General features: G+C 34.6%; 2 protein-coding genes across 2 annotated transcripts; one reads left to right on the top strand and one right to left on the bottom strand.

Moving 5' to 3' along the window:
• Nucleotides 1-96: 96 nt before the first annotated feature.
• On the top strand, nt 97-3982 carry LOTGIDRAFT_239075 (hypothetical protein; the record flags this gene model as incomplete). The annotated part of the gene is made up of 3 exons (XM_009052906.1): nt 97-123; nt 2048-2221; nt 3092-3982. The coding sequence occupies 3 exons, from the start codon at nt 97-99 to the stop codon at nt 3290-3292; spliced, it is 402 nt and encodes a 133-aa protein (XP_009051154.1). The 3' UTR covers nt 3293-3982.
• LOTGIDRAFT_174304 (hypothetical protein) lies at nt 3935-23693 on the bottom strand (the record flags this gene model as incomplete). Its single annotated transcript, XM_009052905.1, has 28 exons — nt 3935-4218; nt 5124-5284; nt 5841-5886; nt 6254-6463; nt 7830-7965; nt 8366-8575; nt 9008-9357; nt 9709-9893; nt 10725-10860; nt 11218-11460; nt 11942-12107; nt 12441-12698; nt 12862-12989; nt 13567-13896; nt 14136-14320; nt 15116-15227; nt 15385-15624; nt 16049-16232; nt 16476-16733; nt 17032-17162; nt 18054-18386; nt 19197-19381; nt 19718-19847; nt 20334-20576; nt 20914-21097; nt 21420-21677; nt 22857-22987; nt 23528-23693. The coding sequence occupies 28 exons, from the start codon at nt 23691-23693 to the stop codon at nt 3935-3937; spliced, it is 5583 nt and encodes a 1860-aa protein (XP_009051153.1).
• Between the last annotated feature and the right edge of the window lie 391 nt (nt 23694-24084).

Genomic DNA, 24084 nt, shown 5'->3' with positions numbered 1-24084 from the left:
CACTATTTCTATATAAGTCCTTTCTATATATCACAAAGTATCTTCAATTGACGAGTCGTCATTTTAACATTCAATCGCGAATAATTCTGGACAAACATGGATTTGAAGGCTCCAATTTCGACGGTGAGCTGTGAACACTATTACTGATTAGATTAGCTAAAAACAAATTTCTGATACTAAAGTATGATTGGTCAAAAAGTGGCGCAACATTCCTTTTAATAATATGTTTAATATGTATTCCCTTTATCCAAGCACCTGTGAGTGATACGTGATTTTGATCACCAGAAATCAATTATCGCCACAGAAAAGAAAACAGTTTAAAGTTTAAATCATGTCACTTCTAAACGCAATAACAATTTCCATGATATCCATTCATAGTTATCGTATGTATATTGTTAGCACCATTTCCATAATACTAGCATTTAATTAGCACTTTGTCTGTATCAAATTATCACCACCACCAAGTAGAAAGGTCACTGAAGAAAGCATCAGACTCAACAGTTTGTTTTTTACAATTTTCGTTTTCGTGAAATTTCAAGATTTTATAAGCATAGATATCTCGATCGTTCATTTTCGTACAAAGCCAAAGCCGTAATGCCTGTACGAAATAACATGATATGCCATATGGCGACAATTTAGATCTCAGGGAACCGTTTCACTAAAAGTTTTTAAATTTTTTTTAAACTTTTGTAAAACTGGGCCCAGTGCCGTAAATAATTTATAGAGTATAAGAGAATGGGGATGCTTCACGATGCATTTTTCAAAATAGCCCCTTCCCAATTCGGAGGTAATCTATCCCCATTTTGCACATTCTCAATATTCTCACTTTTCTATTTCAACTTCTTTCTAATTCGCATTACACATTTCGTTTCCGTTTCGCTTTTCCCCACTTCACCCCCTCGTTTTCGTCGCACTTTTTTTTGGTCTTTGTTAAAAAATTTGGTCAAATTAAAAATTGCTTTTATTCTGGGTGACATTAAGGCATAACAGAAATTGTAAATGGTATAGTGAAAGGAAAGAATGGGGAGCGCTGAAATGAGTAGGCAATGAAGAATCCTTGTAACTCTCAGAAACTGGAATTGTTTTACCTAAGCTTATTTGAACCTTCAAATCCATGTGTGTCAAGTATTATCCACGTTTTTTTATACGATTTTCACATTTCTAGTATTACTGAAGACTATTTCTATATACGTGTATTACAGACCCAAATCAACCCCAGAAAATGGCGAACCATGGCCTTTATATCGTGATGTTTATATCAACGTGAATTCATAATAATGGACAAGCTATAATCTCATTGGGACAAGTTTTAAATAATATTACAGAACTCTGATAAAGAATGATTTTTATACATTCATTAACTGGCGAACCTGCTAATAAGGCTTATAGTGTACATAGACGTGCATTGACGTATTGACATTGGTTTTGTCTCATTATAGTTCGGCCTGTGAATTAAATTATAGCATGCTTATTAGCACATTTTCTGATAGAACTATATAAATGACTCAATATTTGGATGAAACCTCATAAAAATATTGTCCTAGCTGACTCGGAGACGTGTGGATGTACTAGAAAAGGTTGGTTAACATTTTGCTCTTATTAGGCCAAATGTATTTGTTACCGATGCATTATCAATTTATTATGCCCTTTTGGGTCACATTTATTCATTTGTAATCGATTCATTATCAAATTATGATGCCTTTTCGAGTCAAATTTATTTATTTGTGATCGATTCATTATCAAATTATGATTTTTATGATTTTTACAAATTAAAGTTTTTGTAATCGATATTTGGGTCAAATAATGTTTTGTTTATGGTTTTTTTGAGACAAAATAATTCATTTGTTATTGATATTATTATCAATTATCAATTTTGGATTTTAACTTGAAATTTTGAGTTGCTCATGTAATATTTTGCTTTCCTGGTTATCAACACAAAATTTCAAACTTAAACAGAGAGAAAGAGGGATCAAACCCATATGTACTAGATATGACTCTAGGGTCACAGTACAGTAATTAAATCAAAATTATTATTCTTTTTTTTTAGGAAATCGAAGTTCTCACTATGCAATTCATCGTTAAGACTTCCGTGTTTGTTTTAATTTGTGTCGCAACATTATCATTAGTTCAGTCAACACCTATAAATTCTATAATAGATATCGATCTATTACCAGAAAATGTAGCTTGTTGGTTTATTTGTAACGCTTGTTACGACAGCCAGGTAAGTTATACCTTCTTCTATTCTGCAATTCTCGGCAGTTTCCGTAAAGCTGAATCTACCTACAAGTGAATGGCAGTTTTGGTTCTGTATTCTACGGACATTTAGCAATCCTCGTCAGTTTCTGTAAAGTTGAATATGCCTCGGTAGTGAATTGCAGATTTTGTTGTGTATTCTGCGAGTCTCGTTACTTCCGGCATTTCACTACTAGTTTGTGACGTGATTGTTACATTCCGACGTAAATAATTCCGTAACTGTAGAGCCTGTAGGTGATAATACTGTCAATTACTTGTGTATTTTATGTTATAATGTGACTATTGGCCCAGCAGTTATCATCAGTTTTGTTATCAAGTGCGCCATTTTTAGTGGTTGATTTGAGTCTTGAATATACGTAAAAAGTCTTCAGAAGTACAAGTAATGTACGAAAACATCATAATTCATCCAAACATATCTGAAAATAGGAACGCTATTATTGATTGGCTTAGCTAAGGAAAAATCCCGTTTCTGACACTAAAGTATGATTGGTCATTGGTCAAAAAGGCGCATTTTTCCCTTTAAGACTTTGTTATTGTTGGCTTTGTTCACCAACGCTTGCTGTCCTGAACGATCAGCAAATAAGGTTTGAACTAAGGTTCGCTCTGTTGTCTTGAAATCGTAAGTCTACTATAGCAAAGACTATAAATGAAATGAAATGAATGGAGTTTTACGTCCTACTTTTCTGCACCGCAAAGACTATAAAGCAGAGTTCGTACATACGGCTATGTTCATATTGAAATTTTTAATCAATTTGTCATAATTATGCTTATAAAACGAAACACACTTCTGAAGTATGATTCAATCTTAAATAATATGTTTCTCTTTTTAAATTTCCAGCCCGCCGAAATGATGTATTGTGCCAACCATATTTGTCAAGTCGATTTCATAAACCATATAATTGGATATATGAAAATTGGAAGAGAATGTAGTAATTATGAGCAGTTAATGAAAGATGTTAAAGAAAGAAGGCTTCAGAAGGAACTCAATAAAATTACACTCGGTTCTTCCTCAGAAAAAATGATTCCCGTATCCAATTGAAAAATATTCTATAATCGTTTTTCATCAGTTTTAGATTATTATTGTATGAAATATATCAGATATATAAACGTACCGGAATTTCGAAATATCTTAAAGATGGGTTCCCTTATTTTTAAATGAAAATTCTAATATTTATAGGAATACAAAGTAGAGGTGTTCTAATGACTTGGAAAAGTATCAGTTTGTCTCACGTGTCCATAAATAATTCATAATTAGCTAATTTAGTAGAGTATTACCAGCATAATTCCAATGAGTGACCAATGAAGAAAGGTCAAAAAGTCCAGACTGTACGTACATGGACATTTATGATTTATAATCAAATAGTTTGCTTAATTTGACATTAAAAAAACAAGGAAACCTATCTTTCAGTAATTTTATCTGTATTCTATAAATAATATCTGAAAATATATTCTGTTGAATAGATTATCCGATATTCACGAATTTAAATATATTTGTCGTTAAAAGAAATATCAAACTGTTAATCAGGGAATTTACAATTTATATGATATCATGTTTTTGTTTATTGGAGACGCTTACTTCTCTGGTTTCCTTTGAAACGCCATCCCACATTCCAACACAGTAATTCTATTTACATTATTGTAGAAATTTAATGCAAATATACATTTTTATTACATTTATGATTTATATATGTACAAAGAAAACAGTTAATAAAGATGGAAATAAAATAAATTTAAAAACACTATTTGATTTAGAAACAGGACCGGGGGGTGTGGTTTTTTGTTTTCTAGCATCAGTTATGGTTGAAGTTGAGTTTTCGATAGTCATGGTTTCATTATGATTCAGTTGGTTCAGAGTTTTAAAGAATCCATTGTCTTTAACAAGATGACTAAACTGTTGGAGTGAATGTGGAGGTGTATTTGCGTCTATTGACAAACCTTTGATGTTACAACCATCCATTCTAATTGCTGAAACAAAGATTGTTAATATGGCTAATATGTTAATATGATTGAAAAGGGAAACTTTGATCAAGATTGAAAGAATAAACCCAATGAAAGAGAGGGATTAGGAGCAATACCCGTTTTTGTCTGAGGTTTATGGTTGTTTCAAACAACCAATGAAATGAAGTGTTGATTCAGACATGAGAGAAACGTGTGTCCCAGACAGGACGAATAATGAAATGAAGAGTTGTTTCAGACAGGACGGATAATGAAATGAAGAGTTGTTTCAGACAAGTAATTGTTTCAGACAGGATAGATAATGAAATGACGAGTTGTTTTAGACAGAACAGATAATGAAATGATGAGGGGTTTCAGACAGGATTTCTAAGATGTGGTGAGATATCATCAGCATTGACTTCCTTTGATAATCAATTAGATATTGAAATCTTTAACATAAACCAAGCCCAATGTACACCCCGTTCCCTCTTAACACCTTACACCAAATGTTTTCGTAATTCAGCCAAATGAAGTTAATTGATTCAATCAAACTGTGAAACCTTGGATAGTTTCGCAGGAAGTTCGTTAACAATGGTTAGAAAGAAAGAAAAGAAAGAAACAACAATATTCTACAAGGATAACACCTTAGGTTCACAATTAAGAATCCTTTCTACCAGCTGGTCCTTGCCAAACTTCATGGTCTTGATCTTTTCCAGATTATCTGTGCCTATTTACAGCTGAGTCGACTGGAATTATGAGTGAAGCTGACTTCTTCAAAGTCACCTGATTTTCACACGCCTATCGAGATAGGAACCCACAGCCAGTGGCGTTTCTATTTAGCTGGCCCGGCGTTACCCCACCACTTTCTCGTCTTAACTAAGAAAATGTAAAGAACCAAGACTCAAGTCGACTTTGCTTTAGAACCTCACACTTACCCTTTAAAACTTGGTTAGGGTAAAATAGATATACAAAGAGGTCGTCGTAATGCAAGCGATTAAGTCCTATATCGCCGAGGTATACCATAGGATTGTTATATCTATTCTTTATTAATCTCAAGGTATGTCGTAAATCTATTGAATTTGTATTTATCGAATGTCTGAAATGGAAAACAAAGAATATGATTCTGTGAAGAGCAGCTTACCCATTTTGAATCACTATCAACAAAGCCTTCAAACCAAATAGTCATTTCTAAGCTTTTAAAAATAGTTTGAAGGTTTGGTTGAAATATTAAAGCATTTTTAAAGGTAGTGATTCAAAATGGCTGTGAACCATACGTAGTAGGCCTACCTTTATCAAAATTCGACTTATTAAGTCGTGGAACAGATTTAAAATAGTTGTGAACTACAGTCTAGTGTGTTATTTACATGTAAGAACTATACGTGTGCAGTTCACCGCGTTAGCATTGTGTGTTTTTCGGAGAAAACAAATTCGGATTTCCAATTCTGCGATATAACTATGACATAAATATAACCTGTCGCAATTATCAACATGATGCTTTTCAATGTCCATTTCACAAAGTTTTCACAAAGTATCCTCCTTTCGTCTCCAGATAAATTGGTACATGATGCATTCTAAAGATTCAATCCTTAAAGGATGCATCGGCAACAAAGACTGTTATATCAAACTCTGGTTAATTTCCAATAATATCTTACCCTATCATTGTGTGGTTATAATCAAGAATCATGAAATCAGCAGAACCTTGAAGAGAAAATATTTCAAATATGTTAATGGTACTGCTCTTTTGCACTTTGATCTAAAATACATTTTATCAGATGAAGTTAATTAAAATAGTTTTTTCTCATGTCAGGCAATAAACATAATGTCGTTCTTATACTTACCCTTTGTGTCCGTCTCCACATCTAAAATTCTATTAGTCTTGGCGAATAAAATTTATCATTTTTACTGTATAGTCCATATATGGGAAACGATCTATACTTGGCAAATCACAGGATGATGTAGTTGCCAAATAGAGGATAATGAGTTTTCAATGTCGGGAATATCGCTCTACTTGCTCTACGAAATGAAACAAAACACGATTAAAGTGTCCGTATATTAAAATTCTTACCTTTAATCATTTCACTTTCTTCTAGACTAAATTGCTTTAGGGTCGGCATTTGTTTCATCAACATTTCAGAGTATGCACCAGTCAGAAATATAGGATGTGCTATCCAATCAAACCTTGTAGCTACTTTGATATCTCGTTGTCTCAATGATCTGGGGTCAAATGGATCGTCAGGTTCATACCATTGAGATTTGAGTCCAATACCAATTTGACCTGAAAAAATAGATTTAATTAGTTAGCCATTGTCATACCAATCTTATTAAAATTAGATTAAAATTGCGTTTTTTCCCTGATATTTTTCGTCTGACATTAGTTTTAAAGGGGAACAGTCGGCATTTTCAGGGATTGATTTGGGTCTTTATTGTGCTTTAATAGCCTTAAGAAGTACTAAAACGCACGAAAATCGCATAATCTCTTCAAATATACCTCAAACTATTTCTATTTCTATATATTTGTTTTTTATATATGGCATAGCCTCACTAAAATTCGAGTCTAATTGAAGGCTCAAATTTCGACGATGAGCTGTGAACACTATTATTGATTATGTAATCTAAAAGAAATTGGTCGAGCGGATAGTGAAGGTGCTCTTTTAACCAGCGTGGCCAGTTTCTAAATAAAAATGACAACAAAACAACCAAAGGTAGAGCAATTTAGGTTTCGTTATCTCAGAATTCATTTTCGTAATCTTGAAACGATCCTTAATCTTTGATTGGTTAAAAATAACATCATTAGAACGGGACTGTGGTAGAAAACTTGCTAGATCAAAACGGAGGCGAAACATATCAGGAAGTAAACGACACAATTTTATTAGAGTGATGCTATACCCAACATATGCCCTTTTGCCCATGAGCGGAATCCCTATTCAATGCCATTGTTTATCTAAAAACCAGAATTATCAATATCATTGAGTTATGAGGACATTCAATTTCATCATTATGAAAAATAATATGTATAATAAAAAGTATTGTTGACAAAAACACGTATATATGTTTCCGAAAAATTGAGCATGCTGTCAATTTTGCTATGCTGGAGGGAGTAAGTAACGCGATGCTCGGTCCTTAAAGATGGGTTCTCTATTTTCATTTAAGAAAATAAAAAAAACTAATACTTATATGAAAAGAAAGTAGAGGTGTTCTAATGACCTGGAAAAATACCAGTTTGTCTCACATGTCCATAATTAATTCATAATCAGCTAAATTAGAAGGGAATTACCAGCAGAATTCCAATGAGTGACCGATCAAGAAAGGTAAAAAAGTATTTTTTTGTTTATCCAGACTGTACATACATGGGCATTTATGAGTGGTTAAAACTCTTTATTATATGCAAGAAGAACATAATGATATTATTAAGAATACATGATAATTCATGAGAAACACCAATTAATCAATTATTTTGACACTTAAAATAAGGAAACCCATCTTTAAGGGTATGACCGTGTTATTTTAGAGTAACAAGGATAGATAAGCGTTAAACCAATAAATTTTCAAAGTTCATGACATTAATGGGTGGATTATATTACATATCTATTTCACTAAGATAATAACCTCGTACAAGATACCGAGGAATGCTCTTTTTTTACCTTTTTGTTTTGGCTGAAACTGTTGTCTATATATATGTACTATCTTTGCGTGGGTTAATATCATTTTGTGTATTATTTCGGGATCATCAATATCATTGCTGTTTATTGGATTCCTGAATGTTATCCATGACTTTACCTAGAAATATTAAAGTGTCAAGTCAAGAAGGAAAATTACTTACTCCAGAACGTTTTTGTGTAAAGCATGACGCTATTTTTAGATCTACATGAAGTGTTGTCTGAATGAGAACTTGGATCTCGGTGGGTTCAATTAAAAAAAAAGCGAATGAAGATATACATGTAATAATTTTACGGGGCTTTGTCCCACATTTGTTGATTAAACGTGTTTGACCCAGACAAAAAACTAAAGCTTACCAATATTTTATACCTGTAAATGCGCACTAAATTAAACAATCGCACGATACCTGATACATAAATTTACAACATAGTGACCACAGTGCAAAGCTTTTTCGGAGGGGTTGGGGATGCCCTTTAACCATTAATAAAAAAAAAAGTAATTATTGAAAATCTTTACTTACCCTGTCGCCAAAATGTTCAAAGCAAATCTTGGCATAGATTTCAAAATCATTCAAATTTGAGTTAGTTAGATCCAGGGAAACAATTGGCCTGACGCCAACATCTAATATGTCATCTAAAACAGTGTTATAATATTGTATGCCAATCTGATCCTGTGCTTTCTCATTTTTCATGATCTTCGAATAAGACAGGCTGAATATGAAGTAATCCCCCTGAAAATAATATCAAGACGTATTTAAACAGTTTATAGACAAAAAAGTCAAATTCTGACAATATAAATACTATTTCATGAGGTTCTAAAAAAGAAATATGTCTCGTTTAAGCTTAATTCATAACATTCTTCTGTTCACTCATGTCCAGGAGCAACATGTTCGTCTGATATAAATTCTACTAATATTTCATCAAGATTCTTTGGAATTTACGAGAATGGTGACATTTCTCCATTCTCCATTCTTTGATCTCACTCACAAAAATAGGTCGTAAAACTCCATTCACTTCATTGTATTGATCAAAACAAGTCACAGATAATTGTGGTATCGTTCGATATATAGAATAAATATATTAAATTTGTTTTGGCATTGAGTAAGGATCCATGTAAATTTTTAAGAACCTTTTTAAAAAGCCTTAAAGGATCATATACCTACAATTATTTTCTGTAAATTTTGTATTTGACTCAGATAATCCTGACCAGTAACGAGTTCTGGGGTTGAGATTCCCCACGAAAAATCATCAGGGAATTCACCCATGTATAACTTTTCCTTGTATGGTAATTGAGGAGGTGTTGGATCAATTTCAGATCCCGGTTCGAAACCATTATCTTTGATCAATTTATAATAAAATGCAGCAGATGCTTTTGCTTTCCTTGGCCTGGCTGGATCAGTGAAATCTACTTGATATAGTCCAAACTTTTGAGATGTTCCACTTCTCCATTCAAAGTTATCTAATAATGACCAAGCCATATATCCCTTGACGTTTATTTTATCCAAGTCTATGGCTGAAATCAAAAATTAAAAATTAGATTCTCAATAGGTCATACCCATCATGCCTTATGCCTAGACTGCAATCGCCCACTTTCTTGTTTCTCGGTCAGCAGTAAATTTACTATCTATGACAAATTAACTATCTGAAACATTTACATTGGGTCGCTTGGTATACGGAACAGAATGGGAAGACGCAAACCTTTCATTTTTGGCAATTTTTACTACTATGGGCTCGGCGTACTGGTCATTAGCTCGTAAATGATCGATTATAGTTTGTGTCAGAATACATATGCGAGAGCTTTGATACTAAGAAACATATTTGACGCCACATTTTTTTAATACAATGAGTATATAATATTTTATACCTTTCAAGACCTCGTTGAGATATAGGGTGTAAAACTCAACTCTATCCGTATCATTTCTCTCTCCAGACAAATCACTATAACCGTTTTCAGTTATATAAATCTCCTCATTACCAAAGTTAATCTTGGCCCAGTTCAACAACTTTCTAATAGCAAATGGTGTTACTGCTAACCAGGTTGCTGATGCCCTTGAAAGGTAAAAATGGTCTTTGAAGGTTAAGCATTTGGCTATGAAACCGACAATTTTCTGAACCAAGAATGAGATCGTATTCGATATGTATGTCAAAGATTGTTCCTGTGGATTCATAATTCATTCCTTGTCTGTGAATGAATATCTCGGATTCTTTATGCTTAGCATTATTCTAATCTGAGGTATGATGTTCAGAAGGTATCTGGATGCCATTTGTCTGCCATTCGCTTAAAGAAGGATAACAGTTTAGTGTTAAACACATTCTTTCAATGCAAATTGAAACTCCGAGGGGTTTTTCTAAAATTAGCAACAGAATGCTCATGGTGACTTCGATTGAACCTCTGTGGTCGAGCTAGAGTTGATGGAGAAATGACGTAATTATCTTCAGCGAGCAAGCCGAGTGAGGGTCGCAACTGAATTTGATCGATCTAAGGCAATATGGCGGGACTTTTGACCATATATATGTTACAGTTAATCTGTGAAATCAGCCCTTCCATGGAATGCCTGAAATTTTTAGCCTTTTCATGAAATGAAATATAGACATTCCATTCTACGATGTTAACTCGTGTTTGACTCTCCAAATAGTGAGTGTCGGACCAGAGCTTCTAACTGGGTAAAATATTGCGTCACACGAGTCTCAACTCTACAAAATATTACAGTTCGGTTGTGACTCGAATGACTCGAGTTTAACCCGGGCTCCAATCGAAGTCACCCATAATGCACAGAATGTACTAAAGGGGGAGTACTCTAATTGGAAAAATGGAACACTTAAAAATATGCTCTCAGCTCTTCTGCACGAATTACGCCTTTTGTATGCTTTTATACAAACCTTTTCCACGACGGATCTTTTGACCCAGTGATTCCAATATCTCTACCGTAGTCAGGTTTCAGTTTTCCAGCATCATTAGATGATTTAGTGACCATATCAGTTGAATACAAGTTTAATCCAATGAAATCATGACTACCTGCAAACAAATCAAGGACCATCGTGTATGTTGATGTTTGTAAACATCGTAAAAGATACCTTCCCAACCGGTGTTTGCTCTTGTTAAAGAAATTCATGCATTTTTCAAGGTTTAGTCGAAGACAAGCTATTTGAACCATGACCAGAATGTGAAGAAAAAAATAAAATTGTTTTATAAACAGTGACATTATATAAAGTCATTTCATTTAGAAAAATTTCAGACAATCCAGTACACTGGAGTCATTAATCTTTGGATTCGTCCATGACAACTAATGCCTCAAATAGTTCTCCGAAATACTACAACACAAACATATCATCAAGAGTGGCAAATTCATTTAGTTGACCTTCATATACAAACCATTTATCATAGATTTTTCTTTATCAGTAAACGTTGGCAGGCGAGATTCATTGAAGCCTTGTTTCCTGCTTATTTGACCTACTCTTTCCTTCATGATATCTGGATAATCTCCGTCCACATACACTGGATGACCAAACCAACCATATACAAACTGCATGGTCCAATCAGAAGCCTCGTAATCTGATAGACTTACAGGATTTAATGGTTCAGCCCAATTGCCATTTAATGTAATGCTTATTTTACCTGGAAAAGCAATAGCGAAGAAAAGTCAATACTATTTCATTTAAGACACTTAAAATGCTGTTCTGTGTTTGTTGATTGAAGATCACGAATATGCATATTTTGAAAGTCATGAAGACTTTCTATTCTCAAGATTTTATTACAGTGTAACAATTGATCATAGGAAGCCCCGCTGGTTTGATCCCCCGATTGCACCCCATTTTATTTTTAAAAAATTTAAAATTAAAAATCTTTTGTCCCAAAATATGTATCTGAATGAACTAAATCCATTCTTTTTTTCAATCCTTTTGTTGCGGAATAACACTCTCACACGTCCCGTTGGAGGCTTGCTCCTATGCCGCTTCCACAGAGCTTCTGCATTTTTAAATCTCAATCTCGACAGTTGTCCCCAGTTTAGTCGGTGTTCCCCCTTTTATACCCACAGTTACTGACATTCATTTTCAAACTGATCATAAATATGGACTAGCAGAGCTCTTCAACTTACCATGCTGCTTAGATGCATACGACTTATGATATGATCGGTACGCTTTAGCATGAGATATAATTACATTGTGTGCTTTCTGATACTGTACTTGACCATCTTGACCACGTAGATCAAAATCACCAGTAGTAAACACTTGCGGTTCATTGAAAGTTATCCATATTTTAACCTGTTTCAAAACACGAAAAGGTAAAATTTAACTATTAGTATGGGTTATGGCAAAGTTTAAATCTATCTCTATATCGTCAACCACTGTTTTATTTTCGCCAATCCTTGAAAATAAAAAAAAACTAGCAGCTCATATAATAATGATAATAATAATAATGCATATGTATAGCGCCTAATTTCTAGAAAAATTCTACTCAGTGGCGCTGAGAGTCTAGCAAATATTTCCTCATCGTACAATACATGACGTTGCTCGTTCTTTACTTGTCCAATGTGGAAAAGAAAATGTCATGACTTAATTTCAGAAACATATAGATAAGTAAGAAAAGTTAATTACCCATTGACCAAATTCTTCAAAACACAGATTGGCATAATCAACGAAAGCGTCTTGTATGAATGTTTTAGTCCAACCTCCACGATCTGATAGTGCTTGTGGTAGATCCCAATGGTATAGTGTAACTATCGGTGGTATACCATTCTTATCTAATTCTTTCAATAAGTTCTTATAATAATCTATACCAAGCTGATTTCTAGAGCTCTTTGTACCATCTGATAAAACTCTTGACCATGATATTGAAAACCTGTAGTGACTCAACTGCAAGATAAAAGCAAAAAAAAAATCATGTAAAAAAGATCGCCATTTCCCGAAATACGTTATTTAATCATGTCCACGAACTCACTTTGCTGATTGCCACCATAATTTCGCATTAGTGTCTATTGTTTCAGGAGGATTTCATAAACAAACATTACTAACTTACCCCTAAATCTACCATTTTCTGAACATCATCTTTATATAAATGATAACTATCACAGGCTATTTTACCAGTTTCACCATTATTGGCCAATCCTTTACTCGTCAATGTGTCCCAAATACTGGGTCCTTTACCTAGGATGGCGATTACAATATTATTTCATTTTATGTTTAACATCTAATGCCTAATACAAACAACCATCAATATTCTTTCGTGAAATATTTGCGTATCACGATGGAAATGATTTGTATGTCATTTTGCAATATTTGCAAACGTTACAACTGTAGCTAGAGTCGCGACCAAGGGTTGCACACCACTTTTCATAATTAACTTAGATCTCAGCAGCTACTACAGTTGCATGTATCAAAAAAAAAATATATCAATCTATTCCTACCGGCAAAATGTTTCTAGCGTTTTCACATTCAAATTTTACATTTTTTTGTTGCAAGGGGCATTATGAATTCGAGTAAGAACTTAACTGAGAATGAGAAATGTTCAGGTCTCTGACAAGCTTTGAATAGTTTTATTTGATCGTGTTTTTCTCTTTGCCTTTTGTCCGAAAGATTGTTCCCTACCAGGAAGCAGATTGTTGCAAAGTAGCAGTTTCTGTTGTCGGAATTTCAGATATCTTTTATTTTTTTGCTCAAAAATCAGTCAGTATATCAAAAGTTGAATTAAATCAGTTAACAAAAAGACTGAAACGTCACTTACCGTCAGCATTCCAACCACCTTCAATCTGATAAGCAGATGTAGCAACTCCCCAAGCGAAATCTTTAGGGAATGTACCATAGTAGAATTCGTTCTCCTTTTGGACCGCCAAACCTCTTCCTCCTATTGCTGTATAGCCCCTCTTGAAACCATTTTCTGACGTCAATTGAGAAAACCACCTAGCAGAAAGCTTAGCACTTCGAGGTCTTGATGGATCGCTCATGTTGACGTACACCAGGCCAAACCTCTCTGTATAACCTCTTGCCCACTCAAAATTGTCCATTAAAGACCAGGGAGTATAGCCAATTACATTCACCTTGTCAATTTTGATAGCTGAAGAATCAAAAGATTGCAATTTGAGCATTGAACCTCTAAAGGACTTCAGTGCAGTTGTTCTTTCAGGTGGATCTCTTATTTAAACAGAGACAGCGTCAAGGAGGCGAGTCACATCCATAAGAAATTAATGTTTAGTTTCCATTAATAAGATTTAGAAGGTTTGGCCTTCTCTAATTTACATCAAAGTACATTACGACGGAAGGCTAAAATTGACCAAACAAACAGGTTCGATTTACCTTTCAAAATTTCATTGGTATACGATCGTAAATAATGAACTCTATCTGTATCATAAAGGGTTCCTGTGGAGTCTGATACGCCATTTTCAGTCACAAAGATACCAATATCACCATACTTTCTTCTCACTCTATTTAACATCTTTCTAATAGCAAATGGTGTTACTTTCAACCAAGAGGACGCTGATCTAAACAGAAAAACCCATTTAACAGATTAAAATACATATGGATTCTTGCGCAAATGACTTATGTCCATATTATGATCTCACGCATTTATATTGCATAGTTATGCGAGGTTAAAGATAGGTTTCCTTATTTTCTAATGTCTCAAATTAAGCAAACTTTTTGATTAATTGATGTTTCCTATATATTATCATATATTCTGTATCATATATTTATTTTCTTATAAATAAGAGTTTTAACCAATCATAAATGTCCATGTAATTACAGTCTGGATAAACAATAAAAGACTTTTTGACCTTTCTTGATCGGTCACTCATTGGTATTTTGCTGGTAATTCATTCTAATTTAGCTGATTATGAATTAATTATGGATATGTGAGACAAACTTTTGGAGGCGATATTTGTAGACAAAAAGTAATTAAATTTGCGCTGTTCAATATTTATAATTCGGAGGGGCGTTGAATTGTGTTCTAAATAAAATAATTTTATTTAAAAGTGCACTGTACCGACATCATGAAGAGGTTAATGTAATTCGATTCCTGGTTATAGACTAGCTAGATAAATAAACTCGCATCTTCCACTAGACTAATCAATATTCCTTAAAGGGATTGTAAAGATTTGTCTGTGGTTCCTGCATTTCCACTGAAGCTAAGTGTTTGATAACGTCACTAATCGCGAAGGGCCTGATGTGATAAAGCATATTTTTCGATTAGTGACGTCATTAAAGACTTAAATACTATCAGTGTCCCCAATACACATACAATATCTTTACAATGTCTTTAAAATCGAAAAATAACAAACCCTTTCCATCGAGGATCTGTTTCAGATAGAGCGTTAGCTTCCGATTTACCACTGGGGTCATTAGTTGCCAAACTAGCTGTATAAAAATTCATTCCAAAGAAATCAGCACTGCCTGAAAAAAAATATTATCCATTTATTTAGGAGATTTCCTTCGGCAATGGGGGACATTTTGCGGGGATAGTGGCGTTAACCTGTTCTTTTGATTTGAAATCAAACATCCATGATCTTTGCCAGGAAATATACATGACCACGTTAATGATATATCATACCTTTAAGCATCTTGATTTCATCAGGAGTAAAGGCTGGAAGTTTATTTGGGACGCCTTCAGCTTTGGATTTCTCAGCTACAAGTCTTTTGACAACCTCTGGGTAGTCCCCTGACCCATAAATAGGATTTTCATATATACCACCAGTAAATTCCATACTTCTGTCAGCGGCCTGAACATCGGAATCATCTAATGGATTCTTCGGTTGAGCCCAATTCAAACTGAGAACAATGCTGACTTTACCTGATATTCAAAATCAAATTATTTATTTCCAATTTTTCTAGACGTTGACATTAATTCTAATAAATGAAATAAAATTACTGATTCACTGAGATTCACAGTCAAATTTGTAGGAATCTGTTATCAGCAGAATAATTCAATCAATGCCCAGTAAAATTCCAACCAATTCTACCTCTTCTCAAAGACAGCCTATTCACTAGCTAATTCAATAACTACGCTTTAATTAACCTTAAATTAACGGCCAACATCAAAGATTTGAATGGGATTGTATCAAACAAAATCAACTTATTGTTTTTGTACCAAAGACATCAAAAACAAAGTATACAGATATAAGCGAAAAGAATGGCGTTAATGTACCTTTGGTGCTTTACCATCACTGATAATATTCATGAAATTGTAAATATATTAGTTAAACAACTATTCAAACCTTTTTGTGTTTTCTTAAAATCTTTTTCATATAACCGATAAGCTCTACCATGAGCTCTTATTAAATTATAGTCTACGTGGTAGCGAGCTTTTAAGCCTCCTTTCATACCAGGGGCCATTACACCAACTTGATAACCTATCACAGATATCGAGCTCGGTTCATTTATTGTCATCCAGTATTTTACCTTCAATAAAGTAAATCGTTAATGATGAACTTAAGTGACATATGTATCAGTCATATATCAAACTTGGTCAACTAGACTGTGTATATATTCATCAGTTAGACTTACAAGGCGTCATGACTAAAGAATAGAATATCTATATAAGACGATATATCCATTACATAATTATTGAAACATGCTTCTAAGCGTCTAATATGAGCGACAAAAACCATTCATCACAAAGTACAAAACAAAATTTGAGCTTACCCTATCACCAAATTTTTCGAAACAAATCTTTGCGTAGTCATTAAACCAATCTGGAATGGAATCGTTTAGCCAACCACCTTTCAGTTGTAACGCGTGAGGTAAATCCCAATGATACAGAGATGCCATCGGTTGTATACCATTAGCCAGGAGATCGTCGATGAGTTTATTATAGTAGTCTATTCCTTTTTGATTGGTGTGATCTGGTGTTCCATTAGGTAGAATACGGGGCCATGAGATTGAAAATCGATAATATGACACCTGGAATTAAAAACCACACTCGTTATTCAATTTTGTTTTCTATTTGAACACATATGACTTGCAGTACAAATAGAGGAAAGATTTGGTGCAACAAGCATTTAGTTTTAGTAGAATTGCGGGATCACAGACGTCTGATTGAAAATTGGAATGGTGCAAATTAATGCTCTGTGTCCCCGATACACATAAACAATTTAGAAAACCTCTTCATCCGATGTACAACGCTTCCAAAGTGTACATTATACCTTTTAGTATTTTGTTTATCACTTTTAGGTATATAGAACATGAACCTAGAGCCTACCCCTAACTCTTTTAACAGCTTAACATCTTCTTTATATCTATGGTAGCTATCACAAGCTATATCTCCTGTAGAATTATCAACAATGTGGCCTTGTTCATGACTAAACACATCCCATATACTCAGACCCTTTCCTAAAAGGAAAAAAAGACAATTAAGTATATTTGGCAGTACATATCTATCCTATCATCGATATACGATTGACGTGTTTTATATGTTTTATTTATATTTCAACTCGATTTAGGTACATTCAATTTATGTTAAACGGACATTCCGCTTTTTTGTAGGTCGAAAATTTGTTTTTCTCAAATTTATGAAAACTATACACCAAAATCTGGAGAAACGTGTCCCTTAAATCTCAAAGTTGCAACCAAAAAAATCCAAAGCCTTATTGTAGAGAAAAATTTGCTCCTACGTATTCTTAAGGTTTCAACTAATGATATTGAGCCAGCAAAACATCTAGGTCAAGCTGCTTAATTAACAATTAGTACTCTCAGTTTTTAATTAACCGTTTTAAAACAAATTCAGTTTGATCAAGTAGATACATAGATATAAAGAGCATACTTTAGAAATATTTTCAGGTATATTTTACGATGTATTTGATAATGAAAATATTTCAAAAAGCGGAATATCCCTTTAAAACAAAGTGGACAATATTAGGATCAGAATTAAATTCTTCGTGTTGGGCCGCTTCAAAACATCAAGAGTCGCATATGAATACAAAAGTTGAATTAGTCTATTCGCTTTTGATGTTGGTTTATTGGTCACAGTAAATTTGGTACCGGAATTTTTGTTACAGAGGAAATTAGTCACAGTAAATTGGTCACAAGGTGAATTGGTCACAGTAGTATGGTCATTTGGTCCAAAGTTGTGACTAAATTGCCTCGTGGTCAAATTAGAGCCATATCACTGGGACAAATTTACCTCGTGACTAGCTTGCTGTGACCAATTTACTGTATGCCCAAATTATTGTGACCAATTTACTTTAATCATTTCACATTCATACGCTGATATCTGTGACTTACCCCCTTCGTTCCAACCACCTTCAATTTGGTAAGCTGCGGTAGCGGTTGACCATTTAAAATCTTTAGGAAAGTCGTCATACAGAAACTCATTCTCGTATGGTACTAAACCAGTAGCCATACCACTTAGCCCAGGATAGCCTGGTTTAAACCCATTGTCCTTAGTAATCTGTCTAAAGTATCTTGAGGAAGCTTTAGGAGTCCTTGGTCTGTCTGGTTTGGTAAAGTCTGTTCTGTACATGCCGAACTTCTCTGTTGTACCTCGTGACCACTCTACATTATCCATTAATGACCAGGCGAAATAACCCTTGACATTACATTTGTCGATCTTAACCGCTAAAAGAACAGAATGATGCTGTTTAGTCTGTCATTACTTTATTGACCGTTGATAAGTTGATGCCGTGGACATAATTATATACAGTGGAGCCACGTTTATCCGGTTGCCGAAAATTCGGAAACCCCGATATCCGCACGCTTTTTACTGGGAGCGGAATATTTACTATGTTAAAGTAACCGTTAATCCGATGATATATTAGTATATTAATATTTAAGTAGATAAAGGGATTGTAAAGATGTTTTCTAATAATTTATGTGTATTCCTGCAATTCCACTTAAACTAGGCGTTTAAAAACGTAAAAAATCGCAAAGAGCCTTTTGCGATAGAGCATATTTTGCTATTAGTGCCGTCATCAAACACTTAGATTAAGTGAAATTGCAGGAACCAGTGACGTCTGACTGAAAATTGGAATGGTGCAAATAGATGCTATTAGTGTCCCTGATATACATAAAAAAATAGAAAACCTCTGTACAATCCCTTTAAAGATTTTGCAAATGTGATGTTTGAAGAATCCAATTTTCAAATTTTTAAATTAAAAGCAAACCATGTCGTTTCTTTTTTTACAAACTTGTTCCTTTTGTGATTATTGAGAAACATTGCCCATATAGTATCAATAAAAGCAGCGCAATTGTAGAAGAGATGCCATTTTTTTGCTACCAGCTTGTTCCTTTCGTCATAATTGAGTATCAATTTGAAATTTCAATGTACCATAACAAAACTGTATAGTGTATATCTATCGCATTTATCATGGATGGAAACTAATGACGTCATATTCTTCTGATTATTTTTCCTGTAAAATCAAACCGTACCTTTCAACATCTCATTGATATAGTCTCTATAGTAGTTGATTCTATTCTGATCATACAGGGTATCATTTCTGTCTGACACCCCATTTTCTGTGGAATAAACAGGGATGTTATTGTACTTCTTCTTTAGCCAGTTTAATGCCGCTCTAAAACCTTTAGGATACACCCTCAACCAACTCGAACCAGATCTAAAGAGGGTAAAAACCAAACTGAATTAAGATTATTCACCTCAGGCTCGTAGCTACAGAGGGGCAAGGGTGTAAATACCCCCCCCCCCCTCCCCTCCCACCCCCAAATGACCAATTCCATTAATGAAATTTAACGCTATAACCTACAGCCCCTCCAGATATATTACTTGCCCCTCCGAATAGCTAGGAGCCTGATTTACCTGTGGCAAATCAACGCAACAAACAACATTAAGTGTGTTCCCGACATCTGTATCGCCTGTTGGAAAAAAAAACTATCCGTATAAGTGGCAAACATATTCCGGTTTTTGTAATGATTTATGAATATAAAGATGTTACCTTGGCCATTCAGGATCGGGAAACGTTTTAACATCTGAATCATCAAAAAAGCTAGGAGGATCTGCTGGTAAATTCATGGCGGTGGCATAGACAGAGGTATAATGGTTTAAACCTAAGAAGTCGGCTGTACCTGGAATTGGAATTAAGCTTCGAAATGTGCTAAAAATAATCAACATAATTTGACTACCTATCGATTCTATGAATTCTATGTAAATGCGAGTAGGGGCCACATAATTACCATAGGAGGGAAGGGTGGCCGGTCGTAGGCCCAATCATTCTGTTCCTTATATATATAGTGATACGACTTTGGGAGGGGGGGAGGGTCAAAGCCGTACCGGCCTCTTTTATGGAAGAGCTACAGTAACACCACTGGCAGTGAAATTCAAACATGTACAAAATATTACCTATAACATGATCTGATTCAAATGTGGGTCTGTTTGGTTTCATATCATTTTATGAGCTACTTTTATATCAATCAATGATCTGACGAAATACCTCTTTAACTAGCGTTCATTATAATTTCGACCTTATATCTTCATAATTCCATACCATCCTGTCAACTATGTTTTGTGGACCGAACTTGATAATCAACGGTTGGATGAAAAAAATACATTACCTTTGATGTTCGCCTTGTCATCGTCAGAAAATTCTGGAAGTCTAGATTGAGACAAACCAATTTCCATACTTTTATTGTGGACCTGAGACTTCATGATTTCAGGGTAATCTCCATTGACTAGAATTGGATGTGCGAACCATCCAAAACTAAATTGATTAGCTGTTTCAGCAGCTTCGAGGTCGGATGGATTACCGGGATCTTCCGGTATCGCAAAGGAAAAACTCAAAGTTATACCAATTTGACCTAAAGAAAATGACAAATTGAAAAACGTAAACACAATCTTTCAAACCGACTTCAAATCTTGTTAAAATAAACATAATATTTGGAAATTTATTTCTTAACGGAGTCTCTTATAGATGCTACAGGACTTTTCGATGTTGCATTTGAAGTTTGTTTCTTTTGTGATTCAAGTGAAACCTATTTCAGAGGTGCATTGTAGGACAGCTTGAAGTATAGAAGATACAGCTGTTTGGTCATAAGATGAATGGGGCTTATATCAAGACTGACACTTTTATTAATATAGATTTCAACCACAATGATCTTTTGTTATAGCAAAATAGAACACTGGACCAGATCAAACCTTTTTGAGTTTTTCTAAACTCCTCATCATAAATATGAAAAGCCAAAGCGTGTGATTTCAATATGTTGTGAGCTACTATGTATGTATTGGTGCCAAGGCCTTTCAGACCTGGTGCCATATCTCCAATACCATGACCTTGAATCGACACCACCCATGGTTCGTTGAATGTAATCCAATGATTCACCTTAAAATAAAATGAAAGGAAATTGAGTTTTACGCCCTAATCTAATAAAACAGGTAGCGCTATAAATGTGTACTGAAGTCCATTTGTTGTCTAATTTTCGATATTCAACTGTCACTTATGGACACTCCGAACGATCGCTGCATGTACAAACTTTCGCGATACAAGAAAAGTGTTTAATGAAGTCAAGGTATTAGACGGAGTTCATAAAACCTTATTATCAATGGGATTGTAAAGAAGTTTTCTAGATTTTTTTGGATGTGTATATGTTTTATCATATTCGCGATTAGTGAGGAAAGCTTTTTACAATCCCTTTAATTCTTACCCTATTACCAAAATGCTGAAAGCACAGCCGAGCATATTCAGCAAAATATTTGTTATTATCCTCGTTTAACCAACCACCTTTATACATCAGAGCTTGTGGTAAATCCCAGTGGTATAATGTGACTACTGGTGTTATATTGTATTTCAATAACTCTGATATTAGATTATTATAATAATCTATTCCTTTAGTATTGATGGTCTTATTGGTTCCATCTGGTAATATTCTAGGCCAGGAGATGGAAAAACGATAATGAGTGGCCTGAAAAGATAGAGGAGCACAAATTATACAGATATTCTCGCGATTAAGATAAGCATTTACCTGAATTCAAAAATACCTATATTGGTTCAAGATACAATACTATCTACTCTCGACATTCCGCCCACTAGAAAGCGAGGAAAGAGGCGACAAAGCGACGAAAAATGTGAAAAAGCGAGGATAAAAGGGCGAGTAAAAGGCGAGAAAGCGAGACTAGATATGGCAGTAGTCAGCTTCCTAGTAGAAGCGCACATCTACTGAGTTAATAAAAATTCAAAGTGGGGGTAAATGCCAAAATGCAGAGATATAATCTATAGCAAGATGACATGCATGTGGTCGTACGAAAAAAAAAAAAAAATTAATGCGACATCAATGACAATGAATGTAATGAACATCATGATCGCCAAGGCAATTCTGATAAAATCATACATTTTGATAAGGGCATATTTTCATATCTAATGTATTGCGTTCTGTAGTACACATTTACAAAACAGTTTTCTTAAACCACACCTTTTGTAATGTTTTTGTTATATGGGGAGGAAAACCGAAACCGTCACATCAATATAGGCTTGTCATTAAGCTTGAATAAGCTCTGCAAATAACAATAATCTTCATTGCACATAGACCGAAACATCTGTCTCTATTCCAGCCTCTGATAGCTATATCTCGGCTAGTGTGGAGATAAAAAAAATAAGCCCTGTTAAATGGGGACATTCCGAATCTCCGCTAGTGCGAGGGTTTTGAACCTATTTAGATACCTCAGATCTGCAAAACCAAGATATATTTGGAAAGATGAATATCTTTATAGTTCAGTCATACTATCACTTTCTCCTTAAACCATCTATGTCACGTCTCCGGTTCCATCAAAGTATTTTTTAAAGAAGCTGATCTCGCCTCGGTCGGTTAAAACTGCGTGCGTAGCCAAATGTCAAAGGTCAAATACTCACGTAATACTAGCAAAACGAAAGTTACGGGAATGCCTAACACTTATTTAGAGTAATTGTAAACGTAATTTAACATGATGTTAGAAAAAACACATCTCTGGAGGTGTGGAAAATCGCCATTTAACAGGGACTTTTTCTTCGGGTTTTACTCTAGCCGACAAGTGTCAAAACATCCATCAGAGGCTGAAATAGAGGCAGATGTTTCGGACTACATAGCACATAGAACAGTAGTACTCACACCAATATCTTTCAGCATCTGAACGTCTTCTTTATATTTATGATAGCTATCACATGCTATAGCTCCTGTACTGCCATCGTCAACATTTCCTGGTATTCTAGAATACCTATCCCATATACTTTCACCTTTTCCTAAAATAGCAAAGATTAGTTGCATACTTGCTGCCTTTTACCAACTTCTGGTAGATCTTACAGAACACGGTTTACTTTGAGAGATACGGTTTTGCTTTAATGCGGTGTGTTTTAATTGCTAAATCATTTATTACCTACGTGTATACGATTCAAGATTTTCGGGTTTTGTTTTCAGGCATAAACTTAAATATACCTCAAACTAGAAATTTCACTATCAATTTCTATGTCTTTTCTTTCTTATATTATGATGGAGTCTCAAACGCAAATAGTTCTGAGCACATATGGACATATAAAATTATGATGGTGGGTGAGCTTTGATTAGCTTAGCTTAAAAAATTCTCGTTTTTTAGACTAAGGTATATTTGGTCGAATGCTCGGCTAATCTGTTTCATTGAATTCCAATTAGTAATTCTGTCTATTGCTTTTACAAACAATAATCAATCGAATTGTCAGAGTTTACTACCAGAATATGTTGAATAAAATAGGTCTATACAACTACAAATGGGCTTCAAAATTAAATAAAAATAGAATTCAACGTACCGTCTTCATTCCAAGCTCCTTCTACCTGGTATGCTGCGGTGGCTGTGCCCCATGCAAAGCCATCAGGAAATGTATCAAAATAAAACTTATCCTCATAGGTATCGTTTCCGTCAACTACGGCAACAAGCAAGAAACTCGCAAGTAAAAGCATCCATACAGCCACCATTTTTCAGAGGGAAATATGAAAAATGACATTAGACTTTAAACCTATATCAATGTCCTTTATTTTAATAGGGTCAAAAGAAAAGGGGTAGATTATATCGTCATAAATACATTTTTGTAACATCAATGGCAGGCAACAAAGGAATTTTAGATACCAAGAGGGTTGGACTAAAACACGTATTGTGTTTTCAGTAGCTTTAAGTAATTGAAATGACATGCAGTTTTTTTATGCAGTCTTATTTTTATTCGCTCAAACAGTTTAGGCTAATGAAAACCATGAACACGATTCACTCATAGGGAAAGCGAATCAGTGGCGGAGCCAAAGGGGGGCAGAGGGGCAGCCTATACTGGGATCGCATTCGAGGACTTCCGAAAAGGGGCTACGAATTGAAAGA

Source organism: Lottia gigantea (genome assembly GCF_000327385.1).
Source record: "Lottia gigantea unplaced genomic scaffold LOTGIsca_190, whole genome shotgun sequence".
Lineage (NCBI taxonomy): Eukaryota > Metazoa > Mollusca > Gastropoda > Lottiidae > Lottia > Lottia gigantea.
The sequence above is the reverse complement of the archived record's forward strand: the minus strand, read 5'-3'. Positions and strand labels throughout refer to the sequence as shown.